Consider the following 24,372-nt stretch of genomic DNA (forward strand, 5'->3'; position numbering starts at 1 on the left):
ATATTTTTGGAGGCTCAGGTTGGTTTCTCAGATTCAGTCTGGCCTTCCCTGATCTGTTCATTGCAGCCTAGAGGTACCAACAGCGTGGCCTGGCCTTCATGTGTTCTGGTGCTGATCTCCATACTCCATACGCTGGGTTGACTGACGGAGCCTGTCCCAGCCTACTGATCCCAGATTGGTGGGTCTCAGCTCTCCATACCACAGCCCTGTGATCAATCACGTCCCTGGGGGAAAGTGCTGAAATGACGTATGGTTCTGAGGGAGAGCCATTTATCACATGGTAATGGGGCTGTTCCAGCTCGCTGCTTAGCTGCCTGCACACTAATTTCCCTTGTCATGTGACTCCCATGGATGGAATACCAGGCGGAATGACAGTTAACTGTGCCTCTCACGATGCTTAGTTGTCGTTTAGTTCTTTATCTGAATGATATGAAGAGACACAGTAAGAAGGAAGATTCTGGTAAAAAGGAGGCCTAGTTAGTGACGGCCATTTTTGGTTCTCTCAGCTACTTGCCACTGTACTGTTGCCATGGTGATGCTTGATCGCTTGCTGCTGCACTGATCAGTCACTCTAATCCCTTTGACTATGTTGTCCTTTATTCCTGTTCTGGAACAATCCTGTTCTAGTAGAGTTGCGTCATGCATCCTATACATCCGATAATGTTGAATTTGGCTGTTTTTCTCATCGTTACCATGGTATCCTCCTTCCTTTTCTTCCCTCTCTCTTCTGTTGCCATGGTAACGTCCAGTGTCTTGCTGCATTTTCTCATCTCATGTCAGAGCAGGAAGAAGAGATATGAGCCAATGTTAGAGTAGACACATTTTCAGGCTGGTATTAAGAATCTACTATATGTGTCAGACGGAGAGAGGGATGATGGAAACATTAACAACATGACATCGTGTTTGTGTCTACAAAATGGCTTCCGTGGTACCAACAGCTTAAAATGTTGAGACATATTTGTGTCCAATGTTAGACTTCTATTTTGCAACAAAGGATGCATCATGCAGCATTGTCTACTTCCTCTTCTACTCTTCCTCCATCCTCCCATTCCTCACCTAACACGTCCCCCTGAAGAATCAGTTTCAAGAGCCCTCTGTCTCCCTGGCATCGCTCAGAGATTTTCAACCGATTTCACAATGTTTGCCGTCCCGGTCTCTGCTCACACACACACTTCCCTCACAACCATCTCCCAATTTATATATGTTTCTCTTACTCAGCACCCAGTGCTTTCATAGTTGACATTTTCTACATGGACTACATTCCCATTTCTTTGATATGGGAAACTGGCTGAGCAGACAAAACGTCCTATCCTGACACTGCAGAAATGTGTTCAGCCTCCGGGCCTGTTTGAGGTCACTCATGGTCAGAAGCACCGTTAGGTCTGTCTTCTGGGGCTGCTGTGGTGAAGGTTGGGTTGGTCAGGCCTCTGTTCTGCTAGAAGGAAGAAGTTGTGAAAAAAGAAAGAAAGATATATCCTATCCCCAAGGCATGCTACATTTTCACCATTACAACAATAGGGGAGGTTCGCATTTTTTTTGGGGGGGGGGTATGAAACAGTATTTGCGCGTCTAACTTTCTCATCATTATTCACGATTCATTCTAGATTATTCGTAATCATGGTAGCATCCACATCCATGTAGAAGTGTTTAGAATCATATTCTATTCTTATTTACAATAAAAGTGACTCCAAAATGACAATGCATTATGACACAAAATTTATATGTGGGGACGGGTTAACTGGGGTCATTTGCGTCAGAAAGTTGACAATGTTTTTACGGCCAGCCGGAGATACAGCCACCACCAGCTGGGGTCTGTGGTTGGCTTCTGTCAATATCCACCTCCCACAACACCGTTGAGCGACCAATCAGAGCAACGGCAGCCCACCTCCCACAGAACCAAGCCACCAATCAGGGCGCAGGACCTCCCACGGTCCTCTCTGGATTTAGCTCTCTCAGATGCTTGTGAAACGCAGTGGTTCTACTCATAAACTGGTCCCGGATCAGAGGCGGAGGCCGTTAAACAGTCTGGCAGGACCAGGGTGATACGGCTGGCTCGTACTATGCTGAGGTAGAGGGGTCCCACTTGTGGTTCGGGAGCCAACCACTGGATGGGTGTGGGCGGCTTCCTGACTACCTGTCCTCCACTGCTCCGTCTGTTGTTAATGCCTCAGTAAGACCGCAGATGGAGTAAGAATGTTTGTGTGTGTGTCGTAGTGAGTTGTGTGTGTTGTCGTGCGTGTGTTTGTCAGAGTGAGTTGAGAGGCCAAGGCTGATGTTGGTTTATGTGAACGTCTAGCCAGCCAGCCAGAGAGAGAGCTGGTCTGATAGCAGTCTGAGACCAGGTTGAGATGGCCCACTGTCTCACCCTGACGCCAACACACACCAGCCCTGCTCTCAAACATCTGTTAGTCTGCTCCACTCTGCTCTTTTATCTTGTGTGTGTGTGTGTGTGTGTGTGTGTGTGTGTGTGTGTGTGTGTGTGTGTGTGTGTGTGTGTGTGTGTGAGTGAGAATCTTTGTTTGTATCCAGTAGAACATTTGGGGGCAGTTCTATTGAATTCTATATGTGGATGTTACAGACTAGTGTTTGCAATGGTGTACTGTATATCAGTCCGTTTAGGTGTTTGAATAAGGTGGTATGTATGTTTCTATGACTAGGCTTGGGCGGTATCCAGATTGTCATACCAAATTATCGACCTTGTAACATTCTGTGATTTTCGGTCATACTGGTACTGAACACAAGGGCCACTATTTTTAAACCCCACTGAGCCCCTGAGATCTGAAGCTTAGCAATGCTAACAAGTACAAGTAAAATGCACAACTGCAGAACATTTAGCACAATTTAAAAAGTTAACTTAATAGTTATATCTATCTGGCAAACAGTTAGTTGTGAATTCAATACTGTAACTAGATCACCTGGCGCGTGCTGCATAACGGTGAGAGACCCACAAGGCTCCGGCCTCTCGTTGTTGCAAACAAACACCATGTGACTGGGGAGTAGAAGCTTCTTTATGAAACCTGATCTGACCGGAGAAATGACAAACACAATATTTATCTCTATTTAAATCTGCAGGTTTTTACAATACTAAGTTCAATAAGTCCCTTTGACGGTATTGGAAAAACCGTCCTGTGCCTGTTTCCAAATATCCCGGTGTACGGTATAACTGCCAAGCCTATGTATGACCCCTATGTTCTGTGTCTCAGCCGTTTTCAGTGGGTCGTTGTACTGTGGCTTATGCTATGATTGACCTGAGAGCCTGTCTACTCCAACAGGATGCTCCCTGAGGGCTGGGAGTGTACCATACCATCTATGACCTGCAAACTACACACACACACATAATCACACGGTCGAAGCGCGCTCACACACACACACACGTACGTGCATATACACGCTTGTGTGCACAGACACGTATCACGGTTGACACGCGCAAATACGCGCACACACTCCAGAGGCAATCTAGGTCTACCTGAACGCTGTTTAGTGTTTGTCAATGTAATCTTGTCGGGTAAGGACTAAAAATGGAACAGTGTGTACATTCTGTCATTTCATGCTTTTACTTTGTGGTGTGTGAGTGTGTTAGTTGGACTTTTTTCAACAACAAGCAGGTTTTTTTCCCCCTGTATCAGCAAGACCGCCTAAGGATTTCAATGGCAGAAAAATCCCTCTACCGTCTCTCCTCTTATCTCTCACAGAGCTATAGAATCCCCCTTCTCTCACTCCAGAATGGTCACTTCCAAACAGTGTAAAATGTCTACTCCCCTCTATTTTCAAATGCTCTCTCACAATCCATAACATTCAGTCCAAAGTTATTTTGGAAAAGTCACATGCCTCGCTCATGCGTGAAATGTATACCATTTTACAAGTAAAATCTCAGGCTGTTATTGAGAATGTGGCATACCTTTTTTTTAAAACACAGAGTATGAAATGCATCTAAAGATTTCAGTGAATGGGCTAGATGAGGAGCAGACTACAGACAGCCGTGCGTGCGTGCGACCGACCGACCGGTATTGGGTATCCGAGGAGCATATCAATATCAATTCCTTGGATCCAGAACCAGACACTCCCCAACCCAAATAGAATCTACAATATTCGTAACTCGATGAGGCAATTTTTTTTATTCAGAGGAATAATAAAATAAGGAAAATACAGTGAAAATATTCTGAATAGAATTCCAGTTTTATTCCGCGCGGTGCCAGTGTGAGCCCTCCGCCTTCCGATCCGACCACAGGAATGTGGAGCACTGTCAGGAAGCCATAAAGTTCTGACGCGGAGGTCAGCGAGCGTTTACGCACATGTGGCTTTAGTTTCAAAACTGCCTCTCCGCCGCTTCTCTTTTACTCTGTTCTTCTTTTCTCCTGTTTTTCTCTCCTCATCATCTTTCCTCCTTGTCTGGTCCACAGGTGGAGTTTGGGTTGTATGATGGAGATGTAGTGGAGTAATGTAGGATGATGGAGATGTAGTGAGGTAATGTTGTATGATGGAGATGTAGTGGGGTAATGTGGGAGGATGGGTTGTATGATGGAGATGTAGTGGGGTAATGTAGGATGATGGGTTGTATGATGGAGATGTAGTGGGGTAATGTGGGAGGATGGGTTGTATGATGGAGATGTAGTGGGGTAATGTGGGAGGATGGGTTGTATGATGGAGATGTAGTGGGGTAATGTTGTATGATGGAGATGTAATGGGGTAATGTAGGAGGATAGGTTGTATGATGGAGATGTAGTGGGGTAATGTAGGAGGATGGGTTGTATGATGGAGATGTAGTGGGGTAATGTTGTATGATGGAGATGTAGTGAGGTAATGTTGTATGATGGAGATGTAGTGGGGTAATGTAGGAGGATGGGTTGTATGATGGAGATGTAGTGGGGTAATGTTGTATGATGGAGATGTAGTGAGGTAATGTTGTATGCTGGAGATGTAGTGGGGTAATGTGGGAGGATGGGTTGTATGATGGAAATGTAGTGGGGTAATGTTGTATGATGGAGATGTAGTGGGGTAATGTAGGAGGATGGGGTGTATGATGGAGATGTAGTGGGGTAATGTAGGAGGATGGGTTGTATGATGGAGATGTAGTGGGGTAATGTAGGAGGATGGGTTGTATGATGGAGATGTAGTGGGGTAATGTAGGAGGATGGGGTGTATGATGGAGATGTAGTGGGGTAATGTAGGAGGATGAGTTGTATGGTGGAGATGTAGTGGGGTAATGTAGGAGGATGGGTTGTATGATGGAGATGTAGTGGGGTAATGTAGGAGGATGGGTTGTATGATGGAGATGTAGTGGGGTAATGTGGGAGGATGGGTTGTATGATGGAGATGTAGTGGGGTAATGTAGGAGGATGGGTTGTATGATGGAAATGTAGTGGGTAATGTTGTATGATGGAGATGTAGTGGGGTAATGTAGGAGGATGGGTTGTATGATGGAGATGTAGTGGGGTAATGTAGGAGGATGGGTTGTATGATGGAGATGTAGTGGGGTAATGTAGGAGGATGGGTTGTATGATGGAGATGTAGTGGGGTAATGTAGGAGGATGGGTTGTATGATGGAGATGTAGTGGGGTAATGTAGGAGGATGGGTTGTATGATGGAAATGTAGTGGGGTAATGTAGGAGGATGGGTTGTATGATGGAGATGTAGTGGGGTAATGTAGGAGGATGGGGTGTATGATGGAGATGTAGTGGGGTAATGTAGGAGGATGAGTTGTATGGTGGAGATGTAGTGGGGTAATGTAGGAGGATGGGTTGTATGATGGAGATGTAGTGGGGTAATGTAGGAGGATGGGTTGTATGATGGAGATGTAGTGGGGTAATGTGGGAGGATGGGTTGTATGATGGAGATGTAGTGGGGTAATGTAGGAGGATGGGTTGTATGATGGAAATGTAGTGGGTAATGTTGTATGATGGAGATGTAGTGGGGTAATGTAGGAGGATGGGTTGTATGATGGAGATGTAGTGGGGTAATGTAGGAGGATGGGTTGTATGATGGAGATGTAGTGGGGTAATGTAGGAGGATGGGTTGTATGATGGAGATGTAGTGGGGTAATGTAGGAGGATGGGTTGTATGATGGAGATGTAGTGGGGTAATGTAGGAGGATGGGTTGTATGATGGAGATGTAGTGGGGTAATGTAGGAGGATGGGTTGTATGATGGAAATGTAGTGGGTAATGTTGTATGATGGAGATGTAGTGGGGTAATGTAGGAGGATGGGTTGTATGATGGAGATGTAGTGGGGTAATGTTGTATGATGGAGATGTAGTGGGGTAATGTAGGAGGATGGGTTGTATGATGGAGATATAGTGGGGTAATGTAGGAGGATGGGTTGTAACTGTAGCACTACTGGTGCTTGGTTTTAGATGGGGGGTCACAGTGGCTTTACTCTGGTTTGGGGTGACAATCCCTCCTCTCCTGTTCTTCAGCTGAAATGTGGACAACAGATGAGGGACCTTCTCACTCTCTATTTCTCTGTTTCTCACTCTCACTCTCTGCGTGTGAAGTGTCCATCAGAACAGGACATGAGAGCCTTGCCGCCTCGTCTCAAACTGGAATCTGGGGTTTTGTAAGGCCGACCAGAACCATATGTTCATTCTGGTCTCCGGCCCACAGAGGCAGGGAATGGGATTGTGGAATTTCTGGGTTTCCTTGAAAAGCCTAAACAAAACCGAGCAGGCTAATGAAATCATGACTCACACAACTTCAGCAGAATAGAAAGTACTTGTGGGAACTAAGAATGTGATCTATTAATCTAACATTTTATTCATCAATAACATATTAGTGTCATGCGTTTCATGTACTACTACAACAGTGTTTTATACTATATAGTGCAACACTATTAACCTGTAACAGCTCCCCATATGCTCTGTCAGTCAGTCTCTCTGTCAGTCAGTCTCTCTGTCAGTCAGTCTCTCTGTCAGTCAGTCTCTGTCAGTCAGTCTCTGTCAGTCAGTCTACCATTCTCTCTCAGATGCTTGCTAGCTTGTGTTTAGGTCCCAATCTGACGTGATACTTTGTGATTTTATGATTTGTGACATTTTTTATCTTTCTGTGTTGCTCTATGTCCACAAATGTTGATGGATGGATCGATAGATTTAATGTAAGGGTGGATGGACGGACGGGTGTGTGGGTAGATGGATGGGTGGGTGGATGGATGGATGGATGGGCATATTGGTTGATTTCTTGATTGGTTGATTGATTGACCATGACTTTATCTCCCCCAGCACTTCCAGACGATGCTGAAGACCAAGCTGAACGTTCTGACACTGAGGAAGGAGCCTATGCCCACAGTGATATTCCATGAGCCGGAGGCCATCGAGTTGTGCTCTACCACGCCGCTCATGAAGAAAAGCACCCAGAACGGCTACAAGGTACACACACACACACACACTGTTATGTGTGTTTCATTGTTGTGTATCACTGGTGAGAACAATTGGCTTGTGTTAGAACTGTAATCCTGGCACACATTGTAGGTGTGTGTTATGGGCACACGTCTTCTATCAGTGTGTGTGTTTGCCTAGCTGTGATAACTGTCTAATTTAGATATTTATCCTGCGAGCTGCCTGAGTCAGTCTATTCTCTGTGTTCAACCTAAAACAAACATAAACAGTCCTGCAGGTTGAAAAAGCAGGAGAGAAACATGTTCTGTTATTACAGACAACACTTCCCTGTGTGTGCACAGGGGGGAACCCAGGAGACTGGGGTAGGGGCACAGGGTGTTATGTTGGCTGTAACTAAGGCAACTTCCAGTTGTGTGGGTGAGATGGTGGGAGATGTTTGGCAGGCTTGTTAAGGCTTTCATATCAGCTCATTTGGAAAATGCTTTGAATATAAACACACACCAAACCACTGGCTCACTTATGATCTAACTCATTCAATCACAACACACAACACAGACGACCAAAAGACAACTTGACGTTCCACAATGGACAATGAAGCGCTATTCATTTTGAGTGACTGGCTATGTTATGTGCCAGTAGAAGTGGCTATGCTATGTGCCAGTAGAAGTGGCTATGCTATGTGCCAGTAGAAGTGGCTATGTTATGTGCCAGTAGAAGTGGCTATGTTATGTGCCAGTAGAAGTGGCTATGTTATGTGCCAGTAGAAGTGGCTATGTTATGTGCCAGTAGAAGTGGCTATGCTATGTGCCAGTAGAAGTGGCTATGCTATGTGCCAGTAGAAGTGGCTATGCTATGTGCCAGTAGAAGTGGCTATGTTATGTGCCAGTAGAAGTGGCTATGCTATGTGCCAGTAGAAGTGGCTATGTTATGTGCCAGTAGAAGTGGCTATGTTATGTGCCAGTAGAAGTGGCTATGCTATGTGCCAGTAGAAGTGGCTATGCTATGTGCCAGTAGAAGTGGCTATGCTATGTGCCAGTAGAAGTGGCTATGCTATGTGCCAGTAGAAGTGGCTATGCTATGTGCCAGTAGAAGTGGCTATGCTATGTGCCAGTAGAAGTGGCTATGCTATGTGCCAGTAGAAGTGGCTATGCTATGTGCCAGTAGAAGTGGCTATGTTATGTGCCAGTAGAAGTGGCTATGTTATGTGACAGTAGAAGTGGCTATGTTATGTGCCAGTAGAAGTGGCTATGTTATGTGCCAGTAGAAGTGGCTATGCTATGTGCCAGTAGAAGTGGCTATGCTATGTGCCAGTAGAAGTGGCTATGCTATGTGCCAGTAGAAGTGGCTATGTTATGTGCCAGTAGAAGTGGCTATGCTATGTGCCAGTAGAAGTGGCTATGTTATGTGCCAGTAGAAGTGGCTATGCTATGTGCCAGTAGAAGTGGCTATGCTATGTGCCAGTAGAAGTGGCTATGTTATGTGACAGTAGAAGTGGCTATGCTATGTGCCAGTAGAAGTGGCTATGTTATGTGCCAGTAGAAGTGGCTATGCTATGTGCCAGTAGAAGTGGCTATGTTATGTGCCAGTAGAAGTGGCTATGTTATGTGCCAGTAGAAGTGGCTATGCTATGTGCCAGTAGAAGTGGCTATGCTATGTGCCAGTAGAAGTGGCTATGCTATGTGCCAGTAGAAGTGGCTATGCTATGTGCCAGTAGAAGTGGCTATGCTATGTGCCAGTAGAAGTGGCTATGCTATGTGCCAGTAGAAGTGGCTATGTTATGTGCCAGTAGAAGTGGCTATGCTATGTGCCAGTAGAAGTGGCTATGCTATGTGCCAGTAGAAGTGGCTATGCTATGTGCCAGTAGAAGTGGCTATGCTATGTGCCAGTAGAAGTGGCTATGCTATGTGCCAGTAGAAGTGGCTATGCTATGTGCCAGTAGAAGTGGCTATGCTATGTGCCAGTAGAAGTGGCTATGCTATGTGCCAGTAGAAGTGGCTATGCTATGTGCCAGTAGAAGTGGCTATGCTATGTGCCAGTAGAAGTGGCTATGCTATGTGCCAGTAGAAGTGGCTATGTTATGTGCCAGTAGAAGTGGCTATGCTATGTGCCAGTAGAAGTGGCTATGCTATGTGCCAGTAGAAGTGGCTATGCTATGTGCCAGTAGAAGTGGCTATGCTATGTGCCAGTAGAAGTGGCTATGCTATGTGCCAGTAGAAGTGGCTATGCTATGTGCCAGTAGAAGTGGCTATGCTATGTGCCAGTAGAAGTGGCTATGCTATGTGCCAGTAGAAGTGGCAATGCTATGTGCCAGTAGAAGGAACCGGTCAGGTTGTACCTTTTTAAGAGGGGTGCACATGGAGATCACATGACTGACTGATTAGAATAGCAGACACTATTTAGTGCAGAGGTGCTGATCTCGTTCAGAACAGGACTTGTTCCAGAACACCTGCGAAAATGTTCTGCTGAAACCCAACCAGCCATCCAGTATAACCTTCTGGCAGGACAGAAGAGAACAGTGGGGCTTTTGGTCTTTAGGTCTGGGGCTCAGCACAGCCAATGGGAAACTGACAGTCTCTATCCCAAATTCTCCCTGTTACCTAAGAAGTGCACTATAAAGGAAACAGGGTGCCATTTGGGATGCATCCACTGACTGGGGTTTTGGTCTCCAGTTGGTGTTGCAGTGCCAGGCTAGCCTAGCCCTTGGTGTTTGTGCATGCCTGTATTTTTCCCAGACTTCTGTCCTCTGCTGAACTGTGAGGTTGAAGCTGATTAGTTGGAGCTCCTCAGTGGACCTCACTGTCCCGTGTGAATTAGTAAGGTCTCAATCTGCCCACCGTCTGTAGTACACACGCATGCACAGACACACAGTCCCTTTTCCTCTCGCCTCAGACGTCTTTTCAAGGTAGCTTTGAGAGAGCTTGGTTTAGTTTCCATGGATACCACTACATCTATTTATCAGGGAATGCCAGCTACAAAAGAAGATGATTCTTTTTTTAAACTTATTTACTTACTCACCCTGGCTCTATGCTGTTCCAGGGCTTTCAGTTTATGTAGGAAAGCAGAGTCGAGGAGAGACGATTTCCACACCTACAGAAGTAGGGCTTTTTAGAGGGGTGGGGATTTGAATACTAACAGCTACATCAGAGGGGTGTGTGTGTGCTGATCATTTTCTCATGGCTCTCTTGTCCCTCTGCAGAAGACACATGGTGAGCAATAGGTTTGGAACATCGAAATACAATAAAATCACGGTATCGAATTGCAATAAATATAGAATTGTGAGAATCGCAATGCATATCATATCAACACCTAAGTATCGTGATAATATCGTATCGTGAAGTCCCTGGCAATTCCCAGCCCTAGCCTCCACCCACTCACCCCAACCCGAATACCACTATCCCCCTGCCAATGCTAACGGCTGCTGGGATGGAAAGCTATTTCTCAATGTTCCCCTCTCTCCCAACCCACAGCCTCTCTCTGTCTGGAGACGCTGTGTGTCTGAAGGGATGAGTTTGAGCAAGATGACGTACACAATTGCTAATCTTGATCACATAGGCCTAGGTATTTGGGCCTTAGTTAAGGTGATTTGTAGATCAGTGATTCGGCACAGACACTGCCCTGCTCTCTGCTCTCCCAACCCCAGAGCCTTGGATAGGAATAAGCAATATGGAGGACTTCTTACTAGCCTGTCAGAGGGCAAGGTGGAGTTATTACCATATTGCTTATACCTGTACAATCGTCTCAGATCTCAATAAGTTCCCAGGGTGGTATGGGGTTGATTTGGGATTGGGCCTCTCTTTGCCCTACCCTGCTCTCTCTACAACCCAGATCCCAATCCCTGCCATGGAGTCCATAGCTGTGGTCCACACGCATTCCAACCACTTTCAATCACTCCCCTGTCACTCTGTCAATACTGGTAGGAACCACCTTGACTCAGAGCAGCTGCAGAGGGGCATCAGTGTGTTACTTACCTTCACGGAGGCATCTAAGCTTTCACACTCTTTGTGTGTGTGTGTGTGTGTGTGTGTGTGTGTGTGCACTTGGTGGCTCTGAGTTCAACAGCTCCTCCAGGTAAAGAAGCAGGGAGAGGAAAAGGAAAGCTCCTTATTTCAGCTTCTGTAAAAAGCTTGGGAGGGAGCTGAGTTTTCCATTCAGGATTCCCAGTTTTGAGACAGAACACAGACCAAACAAAGCACCATACAAGCACCCCCTGTGAGTGTGTGTGTGAGACTTGGATGTGATCCAGAAAGCGAGAGCTAATCGCCTGGCTCTGGTCTGAATCTCTTTGATTATATAACGACCTGGCTGCGGAGGGCAGCAGTGGCACATCGTTTCCATGGAGACAAAGCTGAGGCCAGGTGTGCACGTGTGCTCTGAGGATCTGGGTACTCTGCTGCTCACCATCCTGGCTCGTCAGCTAAAAGCTCCAGCCTTAGCACTGTTTACACTAGCCCTCCCTCCCCCTACCTTAAGGACTTTGTTTAATTGGTTAGTTGACCACATTGGTCAAAGACGCCATGGAAAACACTGGTTTCCCAGTCACAGTGGGGTCTGTCTGACAGGATGGTGTCTGTTACACCACCAGGCCCTTTCATCAGGCCCTCTTATCTGCCCTCTACTTCTCCCCTGGTCATCCATGTCTCAGCCTTGCTGAACAGACAGTTGATCTTAGGACTTTAGCGTTTAGCATTCTCTCTGTGGCTTATATTCTTGGCTGCCAAGGGAAGCCAGGCTTCCCCAAAAAAGTGAACCCCCACCCAATTTGTTTACATCATTTCCCTTAAGTTTGTATCTCAACGGACAAAGAATCCAAGTGAGTGAAACAGCGCCCCTGTAGAAAATAGTACAAATAAAGAAAAACCCTTGAATGAGTAGGTGTATCCAAACTTTTGACTGGTACTATATATACATTTGCAGTACACTGAACAAAAATATAAACACAACGTGTAAAGTGTTTCCGGGTTTCTGATCCACGCCCCTACCTTTTTTGTTTTTATAGTATCTGTGACCAACAGATGCATATCTGTATTCCCAGTCATGTGAAACCCATAGATTAGGGCCTAATGAATTTATTTCAATTGACTGATTGCCTTATATGAACTGTAACTCAGTAAAACCTTTGAAATTGTTAGATGTTGTGTTTTTAATATGTTTTCTTCAGTATACATTTGGATTTATTTTGTTTCGGGTAACGGTAATTTTACTCTGGCAAATTGGTTTCATGGACATTTTTGAAAAGTTTGAGAGCACCTCTTCCCTGGAGACTTTGGTCAACTTGAGATGTAATAATAGACCAGGATAATGGTATTCTCTTTGCAGACAGACCCAGGGAGGGGAAGGAGGATTTTTGTCTGTTTTCAGTTGTTTTTGAGAACAGTGATTTAGAACCATCTGGGCCAGTCGGGGAGCTGTGTACTATGTGGGACAGAATCCCTCGAGCTCTGGGAAATTCTTCTCTGGTCCCGGTCCTGTCGCTGTATATTACAATAGCTCTATTTCACTGTGTGATTCTAAGAAAAAGCATTCAAGACACATTTTCAAGCTTTATAAGGTTCATTGTGTGTTTAGAGTGTGTGTTTGTGTTCGACAGATAGGGAGAGTAAAAACGAGAGAGAAGCGAGTGTGAGATCATAGATCATGTGTCTGTCAGTGAGGCCTTTGTTTTGCTTTGTACTTTGTATTCTAATGTACAATGCCTTCAGAAAGTATCCAGAACCCTTGACTTCTTCCACATTTTGTTACGTTACAGCCTTATTCTGAAATGTATTAAATTGTTTTTTCCCCCCTCATATCTACACAAATTTTGGCTAATTTATATATTTTCACCTCCCTGTCCAATGCCCTTCTCCTCTGATTGCTCAGTTTGGCTTGGCGGCCAGCTCTAGGAAGAGTCTTGGTGATTCCAAATTTAAGAATGATGGAGGCCACTGTGTTCTTGGGGACCTTCAATGCTTCAGAAATGTTTATTTTATTTAATCCATTTTAGAATAAGGCTGTAATGTGTAAAATGTCAAGTGGTATGAATACTTTCGAAGTCACAAAGTGTGTGAGATGGTTTGTGTAAGGCAGATGTCTGCTTTAAATTAACTACTTTCTATTGGCAGTGATGATCTCAGCCAGGGCTTCCCTCAGATTGGTCTCTTTGATATAAAATTCACTCTGGTTTGCTTTGAGGCCCTTTATATACTTCCCCACAGTCAGATTATGTGTCTGCGTCCAGAATGAAGGAAGTTAGAGGTAGTTTCGCCAGCCAATGCTAACTGGCGTCAGCACAATGACTGGGAGTCTATAGTTTCTTCTAACATGCTAACAGATTCCATAGACTTCCCGTCATTGCGCTAACTCTAGTTAACAATTGCGCTAGTTAGCAACTTTCTCCAAACTGCATGCAGAGACATAAAAATGGTATCCACGAGTTCATCTGACTCTGGGAAAGTAAATAAAGGGCCTCATGAAAAAAATCTTGAAGTATCCCTTTAATAAACCAATAGAAAAGTCCAAAAACATTAAAACCTGCCTATTTGGCACTCCAGGCAGACTCAAGCAAATGCTCAAAGTATCTGTGAACCCAAGTCTGACCACAAGTCCAGCTTTTCAGCATTATAATCCTATTTATCCTCACCATCTCTCTTCCTGTCTCTGCTTGCATTTCACAACATCACTTAACTTAATTTTAGAGAAGTGTTAGAACAAAGCACTTCTGTATTTTTGTCCATGAAAAGAACAATAAAAATGTTGAATGTGAGAAGTGGATATAAAAACAGGAGTTTATGAAGGAAGGGAGATGTTGAGGGGTGAGTGCAGTACAACAAGCAGTCTTCAACACAGATAGTGGATAGAATCTCACAGAAAGCCACAGGACCCCAGTCCATCAGTTAGCTTAGGTGCTGGCACAATGGCTGCCTATACCTTCATCACACTAAAAACTAAGGCTAGAAGTGACAAGATCTGACTGTGGGCTCATGATGTGCTCTTTCTGCTAGCATGGCTAAGCTAGTTTAAAGCTAGAATGTTAGCTTACCCTCAAGCCATGCTATGCATACCACCCTGCATCCCACTGCTGGCTTGCTTCTGAAGCCAAGCAGGGTTGGTCCTGGTTGGGAGACCAGGACTGCTGGAGGGCCAGTAGGAGGCACCCTTTCCTCTGGTCTAAATATCCCAATGCCCCTGGGCAATTAATATATATTTTTAACCTTTCATTTAACTAGGCAATTCAGTTAAGAACAAATTCTTATTTACAATGGCGGCCTACAGGGGAACAGTGGGTTAACTGCTTTGTTTAGGGGCAGAACAACAGACGTTATACCTTGTCAGCTCAGGAATTCGACCCAGCAACCTTTCAGTTACTGGCCCAGTGCTCGAACCTCTAGTCTACCTGCCGCCCCACGATGACTGGGGACATTGCCCTGTGTAGGATGCTGTCTTTCGGATGGGACGTTAAACAGGTGTCCTGACTCTGTGGTCACTAAAGATCCCATGGCACTTATTGTAAGAGTAGGGGTGTTAACCCTGGTATCCTGGATAAATTTCCAATCTGGCTCTCCTACCATCACGGTCACCTAATCATCCCCAGCTTACAATTGGCTCATTCATCCCCCTACTATCCCCTGTAACTATTCCCCAGGTCATTGCTGTAAATGAGAATGTGTTCTCAGTCAACTTACCTGGTAAAATAAGGGTTAAATAAATACATGTTGGCATATTACTCAACTCATTTTTGTTGAGAGAGAGGTCTGGTGGCAGGAATTCTGGGGGTGTGAAGGACCCCATTGTGAGTCTGTGGACACACTGGGATGTAGCCAACAGCATCTGTTTTGTCTACCTACACACACAAACCCGTCTCCCCGCCCACACACACACAAACAAACAGGCACTGTTATTCAACACAAGCCAGCAAGCTCATACTTAAAAACACTTAAGACTCCTGAACAGCTAATCATATGGCTACCCGGACTATTTGAATTGATCCCCCCCACCCACCCCCATTTTACCTACACTACCGTTAAAACAACATCAAGTTGATCAGAAATACAGTGTAGACATTGTTGTAAATAACTATTGTAGCTGGAAATGGCATATTTTATTTTTTGAATGGAATATCTGTATAGGCATATAGAGGCCCATTATCAGCAACGACCACTCCTGTGTTCCAATGGCGCGTTGTTAGCTTATCCAAGTCCATCATTTTAAAAGGCTAATTGAGCATTAGAAAACCCTTTTGCAATTATGTTAGCACAGCGGAAAACTGTTGTCCTGATTACAGGCTCAAAATGACCAGAAACAAAAAACTTTCTTCTGAAACTCATCAGTCTATTCTTGTTCTGAGAAATGAAGGCTATTCCATGCGAGAAATTGCCAAGAAACTGAAGATCTCGTACAACGCTGTGCACTACTCCCTTCACAGAACATCGCAAACTGGCTCTATCCGGAATAGAAAGAGGAGTGGGAGGCCCCGGTGCGCAACTGAGCAAGAGGACTAGTTTGAGAAACAGATGCCTCACAAGTCCTCAACTGGCAGCTTCATTAAAGACACCAGGCTCAACGTCAACAGTGAAGAGGTGACTCCGGGATGCTGGACTTTTAGGCAGAGTTTCTCTGTCCAGTGTCTGTGTTCTTTTGACCATCTTAATCTTTTCTTTTTATTAGCCAGTCTGAAATATGGCTTTTTCTTTGTAACGCTGCCTAGAAGGTCAGCATCCCGAAATCCCTAGTTTGAAAGCAACGGTTTTCTGAAAGCTGTTCAGCGCTATTTTCCCTACATTTACTCCCCACGTTGGCCAGCCCCTAGCAATTTGAGTTTGTCACTGAGCTCCAGTCCCTCACCATTTGAGTGACAACTAGCAAGACGCACAAACAGTAGAGCAAGAGAGCGAGAGCAGTGACGCTGTGCACATATCCCTACTGGATCGTGGAAATGTATCATGGCGCCGGAGAAGATGGCTGACGTTTTACGTGCTCCTAACCACCTTTGTTTTTTTTGTTCGTATTTTTTGCATTGTTTAACTTAAAAAAAAACGTATTCTGTACATAATGTTACTGCTACCCAAAATAATTTTGGACTTCAGAACAGCGATTACTCTCCACGAACTGGCAGAAGCTTTTTTTTTTTTTTTTTTAACGAGTCCGACGTAAAGGATATACTGCTTTCCCGGGAACAGGCCCAAATCCCCGTCATTTGCATGAAGAGAAGACGGAGAAAAACCTGGACAGCGGTCGGGCTGCCTTCTGAGAATTCGTAGGCGATCGAATGAACCCCCACTGCCTTCCGTTCTACTAGCTTACATGCAATCATTGGAAAATAAAATTGGAAGATTAAACTACCAACAGGACATTAAAAACTAACATTTTATGCTTCACGGAGTCGTGTCTGAACGACGACATTATCAACATACAGCTGGATGGTTATATGATGTACTAGCAGGATAGAACAGCGACGTCTGGTAAGACAAGGAGCGGCGGACTATGTATTTTTGTAAATAACAGCTGGTGCACGATATCTAAGGAAGTCTCAAGGTTTTGTATGTCATGTTAAGCTGTAGACCACACTATCTACCTAGAGAGTTTTCATCTGTATTTTTCGTAGCTGTCTACATACCACCACAGACCGATGCTGGCACTAAGACCGCAGTCAATGAGCTGTATTCCGCCATAACCAAACAGGAAAAGGCGCATCCAGAGGCTGTGCTCCTAGTGGCCGGGGACTTTAATGCAGGGAAACTTAAATTTGTTTTTCTAAATTTCTATCAGCATGTTAAATGTGCAACCAGAGGGGAAAAAATCTCTAGACCACCTTTACTCCATACACAGAGATCAAAGCTCTCCTCGCCCTTCATTTGGCAAATCTGACCATAATTCTATCCTCCTGATTCCTGCTTACAAGCAAAAATTAAAGCAGGAAGCACCAGTGATTCTGTCATTAAGAAAGTGGTCAGATGAAGCAGATGCTAAGCTACAGGACTGTTTTATTAGCACAGACTGGAATATGTTCCGGGATTCTTCCGATGGCATTAAGAAGTACACCACATCAGTCACTGGCTTCATCAATAAGTGCATTGACGACGTCGTCCCCACAGTGACCGTACGTGCATGCCATGGATTACAGGCAACATCCACACTGAGCTAAAGGGTAGAGCTACCACTTTCAAGGAGCGGGACTCTAACCCGGAAGCTTATAAGAAATCCCACTATGCCCTCCGATGAACCATCAAACAGGCAAAGCGTCAATACAGAACTAAGATCGAATCGTACTATACCAACAGGTTTTAAGAAGACCCCCTTAGTGCCTGTGCCCAATAACACTAAGGTAACCTGCCTAAATGACTACCGACCCATAGCACTCACGTCTGAAGTGCTTTGAAAGGTTGGTCATGGCTCACAACACCATAATCCCAGAAACCCTAGACCCACTCCAATTTGCAAACCGCCCTAACAGATCCACAGATGATGCAATCTCTATTCCACTCCACACTGCCCTTTCCCACCTGGACAAAAGGAACACCTATGTGAGAATGCTATTCATTGACTACAGCTCAGCGTTCAACACCATAGTGCCCTCAAAGCTCATCAATAATCTAAGGACCATGGGACTAAACACCTCCCTTTGCAACTGGATCCTGGACATCCTGACGGGCCGCCCCCGGGCGGTAAGGGTAGGTAACAATACATCCGACACGCTGATCCTCAACACAGGGGCCCCTCAGGGTTACATGCTCAGTCCCCTCCTGTACTCCCTGTTCACTCATGACTGCATGGCCAAGCACGACTCCAACACCATTAAGTTTGCCGATAACACAACAGTGTTAGGCCTGATCACCGACAACAATGAGACAGCCTATAGGGAGGAGGTCAGAGACCTGGCTGGGTGGTGCCAGGACAACAATGTCTCCCTCAACATGATCAAGACAAAGGAGATGATTGTGGACTTCAGGAAAAGGAAGACCGAGCACCCATTCTCATCGACGGTGCTGCAGTGGAGCAGGTTGAGAGCTTCAAGTTCCTTGGTGTCCACATCACCAACAAACTAACATGGTCCAAGCACGCCATCACAGTTGTGAAGAGGGCACGACAAAACCTACCCCCCCCCCCCAAGCGCAAGTGACTAATAAACTTAGAATTGATTTGTGATGTAACATGCAATTTTCTGTGACCACTTTTAGCTTGTGGGTGCTACTTTCAGAACAACTGGCTAAAAAGTATACAAAAGTACTGTAGAATATCTTTAAACGAACTCCCACACTTTCACGTGCAGCTCTGTCCCTAGCCAGCTGTACTTGCTGACTCAGTAAGTGGAGAATAATGTTAACAACCGCCTCAGGAATGCGAAATTCTCCAGGAGTTCTTTGGTAGTAATGTAAGGGGAGGCCTACAGAGAGGGACCTCTGTAGATACAAGGTGCAAGTACTACACCCTCACCCCCCACCCCCCTATTCCTTATATAACACATTACTCTACTCTTGGCCATAGCTTTATGAGTGTGTTCTGTAGGGAATAGGGAGACATTTTGGACACCAATACAATGGTGGTATCCCAAATAAGATCAGTATGAGCCAGAACATTTTCAAAAACCTACAATGCCAATACAGGAAAGGCTTTCTACTAAACCAGGGCTGTCGTGGCGTGTTTTGGTTTTATAGACATGGTTCCCTCTGTCAGTCAGAGGTGGTTGGTTGCACCTCAATTGGGGAGGATGGGCTCGTGGTTGTGACTGGAACGGAATAAATGGACTGATATCAAATACATCAAACACGTGGTTTCCATTTGTTTGATTCCATTCGCTCCGTTCCAGCCATTATTATATTCTCTCCCATCAGCTAGCCTCCTGGGCTGTCAGTCCTCAGAATGGTATGTGAGTTAGTTCAGATTTGGTTTAATGAGAAGTGTTCCCAACAACAAGTACCTGAACATCAGGCCTTTCCCAAAACTGCACTTCTCCAGCTGGACTCGCGTCCTTCGCTCTTTCTCATCTCATCTTTCTCTTCTCTTCTCCTCTATTCTCTCCTCTGATACACAAATCAGCTGTGCATCTCCATTCAGTAAACAGTCAGTAAACAGTCAGTAAACACTCTGGGATAGAGAGGGAGAGGTACCGATGAGAGGGGTAATGCAGCTGCTGGATGTGTCCTGCTGCTGCACACGCACTCACTCACAGACAGACAGACTGACAGAGAGACCGATAGCTCCCTCTGGCCCACCTCCTACCCCTCCACCTTCCCTCTGTTTGGGCTGAGAGGAGAGAAGGAGCCAGGATGTTCCTGTCAGTGTCTGTCTCCCTGTTGGGTTTAGGAAAGCTGATCTGCGGATGTTTGCTCTTGACTCCCTGGCCTCTCTGTCTGCCTCTATCTCTGTCACCACCTCTTTTCTCCCTCCTTCTCACCTCTCGCTGGTCTCTACACCTATGTGTTGATTTGAACATCTTGGCCATGTTCTGTTATAATCTCCACCCGGCACAGCCAGAAGAGGACTGGCCACCCCACATAGCCTGGTTCCTCTCTAGGTTTCTTCCTAGGTTTTGGCCTTTCTAGGGAGTTTTTCCTAGCCACCGTGCTTCTACACCTGCATTGCTTGCTGTTTGGGGTTTTAGGCTGGGTTTCTGTACAGCACTTTGAGATATCAGCTGATGTAAGAAGGGCTATATAAATGAATTTGATCACTCATAATGTGCTGTGTTCAGGTGATCAGTTAGATCTTTTTCTGGTGATTCAAGGGGAAGAAATGGCAGATTATTTCACAAAGAATCATCTGCACAAACATTCTGTACTCTCTTGGCAGTCATGGTTCAGCTTTGTGTGTGTGTGTGTGTGTGTACGTGTACGAGAGACCGGAAGATACTGAGTAAAAAAATGAGACGGAGAGAGTGGAGATTGTCAGGAGAGACTGAGAGCGAGACAGAGAGAATCCTCCATAATCCCAGTGCTGGTAATTGTGGCCACATGTTTATCCACACAAAGCACAGTGTTTAGCCATGTCCTCTCTCTCTCGGAGTGTCTGTCTCAAAGCACTACTCTGCAGTCCAAACCAACTACAGCAAAGTAATCTGTCTTGTTTAACTTGTTTAACTAGTAGGAATCATGCGTAGAACAAGTATTTGATACACTACCGATTTTGCAGGTTTTCCTACTTACAAAGCATGTAGAGGTCTAATTGTTATCATAGGTACACTTCAACTGTGAGAGACGGAAACTAAAACAAAAATCCAGAAAATCACATTGTATGATTTTTAATTATTTTGATTTTAATTATTTGCATTTTATTGCATGACATAAGTATTTGATACATCAGAAAAGCAGAACTTAATATTTGGTACAGAAACCTTTGTTTGCAATTACAGAGATCATACGTTTCCTGTAGTTCTTGACCAGGTTTGCACACACTGCAGCAGGGATTTTGGCCCACTCCTCCTTACAGACCTTCTCCAGATCCTTGAGGTTTCGGGGCTGTCGCTGGGCAATACGGACTTTCAGCTCCCTCCAAATATTTTCTATTGGGTTCAGGTCTGGAGACTGGCTAGGCCACTCCAGGACCTTGAGATGCTTCTTACGGAGCCACTCTATAGTTGCCGTTGGCTGTGTGTTTCGGGTCGTTGTCATGCTGGAAGACCTAGCCACGACCCATCTTCAATGCTCTTACTGAGGGAAGGAGGTTGTTGGCCAAGATCTCGCGATACAAGGCCCCATCCATCCTCCCCTCAATACGATGCAGTCGCCCTGTCCCCTTTGCAGAAAAGCATCCCCAAAGAATGATGTTTCCACCTCCATGCTTCACGGTTGGGATGGTGTTCTTGGGGCTGTACTCAACCTTCTTCTTCCTCCAAACACGGCGAGTGGAGTTTAGACCAAAAAGCTCTATTTTTGTCTCATCAGACCACAAGACCTTCTCCCATTCCTCCTCTGGATCACCCAGATGGCCATTGGCAAACTTCAGACTGGCCTGGACATGCGCTGGCTTGAGCAGGGGGACCTTTTGTGCGCTGCAGGATTTTAATCCATGACTGTGGTCCCAGCTCTCTTCAGGTCATTGACCAGGTCCTTCTGTGTAGTTCTGGGCTGATCCCTCACCTTCCCCACGAGGTGAGCCCCAGACCGAGGGTGATTGACCGTCATCTTGAACTTCTTCCATTTTCTAATAATTGTGCCAACAGTTGTTGCCTTCTCATCAAGCTGCTTGCCTATTGTCCTGTAGCCCATCCCAGCCTTGTACAGGTCTACAATTTTATCCCTGATGTCCTTACACAGCTCTCTGGTCTTGGCCATTGTGGAGAGGTTGGAGTCTGTTTGAGTGTGTGGACAGGTGTCTTTTATACAGGTAACGAGTTCAAACAGGTGCAGTTAATACAGGTAATGAGTGGAGAACAGGAGGGCTTCTTAAAGAAAAACTAACAGGTCTGTGATAGCTGGAATTCTTACTGGTTGGTAGGTGATCAAATACTTATGTCATGCAATAAAATGCAAACTAATTACTTAAAAATCATACAATGTGATTTTCTGGATTTTTGTTTTAGTTTCCGTCTCTCACAGTTGAAGTGTACCTATGATAACAATTAGACCTCTACATGCTTTGTAAGTAGGAAACACTGCTGATTTTGCAGGTTATCAAATACTTGTTCTCCCCACTGTATATTCAGTACCTTTCAGGCCCCTAACCTAACCACTGATACAGGGTCAGATATTATTTTAACCCCCTAAATGTTAAGATTAGGATTGGAGATAGGCCAATCTGATCTTAGATCTGAACCCATCTCCCCCAACCAGTCAGTAATCTATGGCTTGTCCCAACTGACTCCCCTATCTTGTACAATGCAACCTTTGACTCTTCTACTTTACTATTCTGTTCCCCTCATCAGTCACCCACATAACTGCTGCCTACACTATCACTCCACAGCTCCCTCCTGTCTTCACAGTCCCCTCTTCATATCCATGCTTTAACTCTGTTATAGCCACCAACCCACTGTTCCTGTGCCTCATTGCCTGCCTGTCTGTCTGCCTGCGAGTGATCCACTCTTGCTCTCTGGCATTCCTCTGCCTCGGGCCCTCAAGGCTTTGGCTTTCCCTGGTCTTTTTTTTCTGGTCCTTGTGTTCAGAATATTCAGATGGAACCAATATGCTGCCTTCATCAGGATCAGCGCTTGGCACTGTTAGCAATTAGCCATGGAGGGGAGGAGGGAGGGGAGGCTGGCTGGGGGAAACACATGGGAGAAATGAGAGGAATCTGTGCAGACTGTGGAGCTATGTAGACCCCAGGCTGCATGATTTAGGCCCCCTGGCCACCAGTCAGACTGTGAGGCCTGCAGCACACAAACGGGGACTGAGATGAGTTATCATCAGCTCGTCAAAGATGAAACACGCGATATGCACACACACACACACACACACACACACACACACACACACACACACACACACACACACACACACACACACACACACACAGATCATCATATCATTACACTTGAGGAGGTGTCAATCCCTCTAGCAGACAGACTGACAAGCCCGGACCCCTTGTCTCTGACACCCCCGCTGGGTCGTCACAGACACACAGCGATAGGGTTGAGCACCACGTCAGCAAGTCTGTGTGTCAAACACTTTTCTTAAAGGTAGAGCGGTCTAAAAAGGGAATGTAACACAACAATGCTGCCACTGTCTGTCCGTCTGTCCATTAGGCTTGGGCGGAATCCAGACTGTCATACCTTCATACAGACCTTGTGACATTCCGGGATATTCGGTAATACCGGCACTGAACACAAGGGCCACTATTTTTAAACCCCACTGAGCCACTGTAATCCAAAGGTTAGCGATGCTAACAAGTACATGTAAAATCCCACAGAGAATTCTAACTAAATGCTAGCGACCGCATTTTATACAATTTCTGACTTAAACTATTTGCAGGAAAGACGTCCCAGCTCAGAAAATAAATATTAGACAGCAAGGCTCTTGATCCAGGAGGGAATTCTCTGCCGTTACCAAGCGAAGCTTGATTTTGGAAGAAGCTAGCCACTTAGCTAGATACAGTTGCTAAATAGCTACTAAATTAGCAAACCAAATGCACAACTGCAGAGCATTTAGCACATTTTAGAATGTAAAATTAATAGTTATAAGATACAGTGCCTTTGGAAAGTATTCAGACCCCTTGACTTTTTCCACATTTTGTTAAGTTATAGACTTATTCTAAAATTGACTAAAATCCTCAGTAATCTACACACAATACCCAATAATGACAAAGTGAAAAAAGTGTTTTATACATTTTTGCAAATGTATTAAAAATGGGAGAAAAAGATTATCTGGTCTGATGAAAACAAGATTCAACTCTTTGGCCTGAATGACAAGCGTCACGTCTGGAGTAAACCTGGCACCATCACTACGGTGAAGCATGGTGGTGGCAGCATCATGCTACGGGGATGTTTTTTGGTGACGGACTGGGAGAATAGTCAGGATCAAGGCAAAGATGAACGGAGAAAAGTACAGAGATCCTTGATGAAAACCTGAAGCGCTTAGGACCTCCGACTGGGGCGACGGTTCGCCTTTCAACAGGACAACGACCCTAAGCACACAACCAAGACAACGCAGGAGTGGCTTTGGGACAAGTCTCTGAATGTCCTTGAGTGGCCCAACCAGAGCCCGGACTTGAATCCGAGATCAAAGATCTCTGAAGAGACTTGAAAATAGCTGTGCAGCAATGCTCCCCATTCAACCTGACAGAGCTTGAGAGGATCTGCAGAGAATAATGGGAGAAACTCCCCAAATACAGTTGTGCCAAGCTTCATACCCAAGAAGACTCAATGCTGTAATCTCTGCCAAAGATGCTTCAACAAAGTACTGAGTAAAGTTTCTGAATACTTATGTAAATGTGAAATTTCAGTTTTTTTTAAATAAATTAACAAAAATGTCTAAACCTGTTGCTTTTTTTAGTAAAGGGTATTGTGTGTAGATTGATGAGGGAAAACATATATTTTATACATTTTAGAATAAAGCTATAACAAAATGCGGAAAAAAGTAAAGGGGTCTAAATACTTTCCGAAGGCACTATATCTAGCTGGCATTTTAGTTGTGAATTCC

At 45.1% G+C, this 24,372-nt stretch overlaps 1 protein-coding gene across 1 annotated transcript in view; it reads left to right on the forward strand.

Annotated features, from left to right (window-relative positions):
* The window catches only part of LOC139383040 (PTB-containing, cubilin and LRP1-interacting protein-like), a 37,414-nt gene that overhangs the window by 3,744 nt on the left and 9,298 nt on the right, over window positions 1-24,372 (forward strand). The window contains exon 2 of the mRNA XM_071127336.1: window positions 7,211-7,357. Within this exon, the coding sequence (XP_070983437.1) occupies window positions 7,211-7,357 (147 nt within the window). The remainder of the gene's footprint in view (window positions 1-7,210; window positions 7,358-24,372) is intronic.

Source organism: Oncorhynchus clarkii, chromosome 24 (assembly GCF_045791955.1).
Source record: "Oncorhynchus clarkii lewisi isolate Uvic-CL-2024 chromosome 24, UVic_Ocla_1.0, whole genome shotgun sequence".
NCBI lineage: Eukaryota > Metazoa > Chordata > Actinopteri > Salmoniformes > Salmonidae > Oncorhynchus > Oncorhynchus clarkii.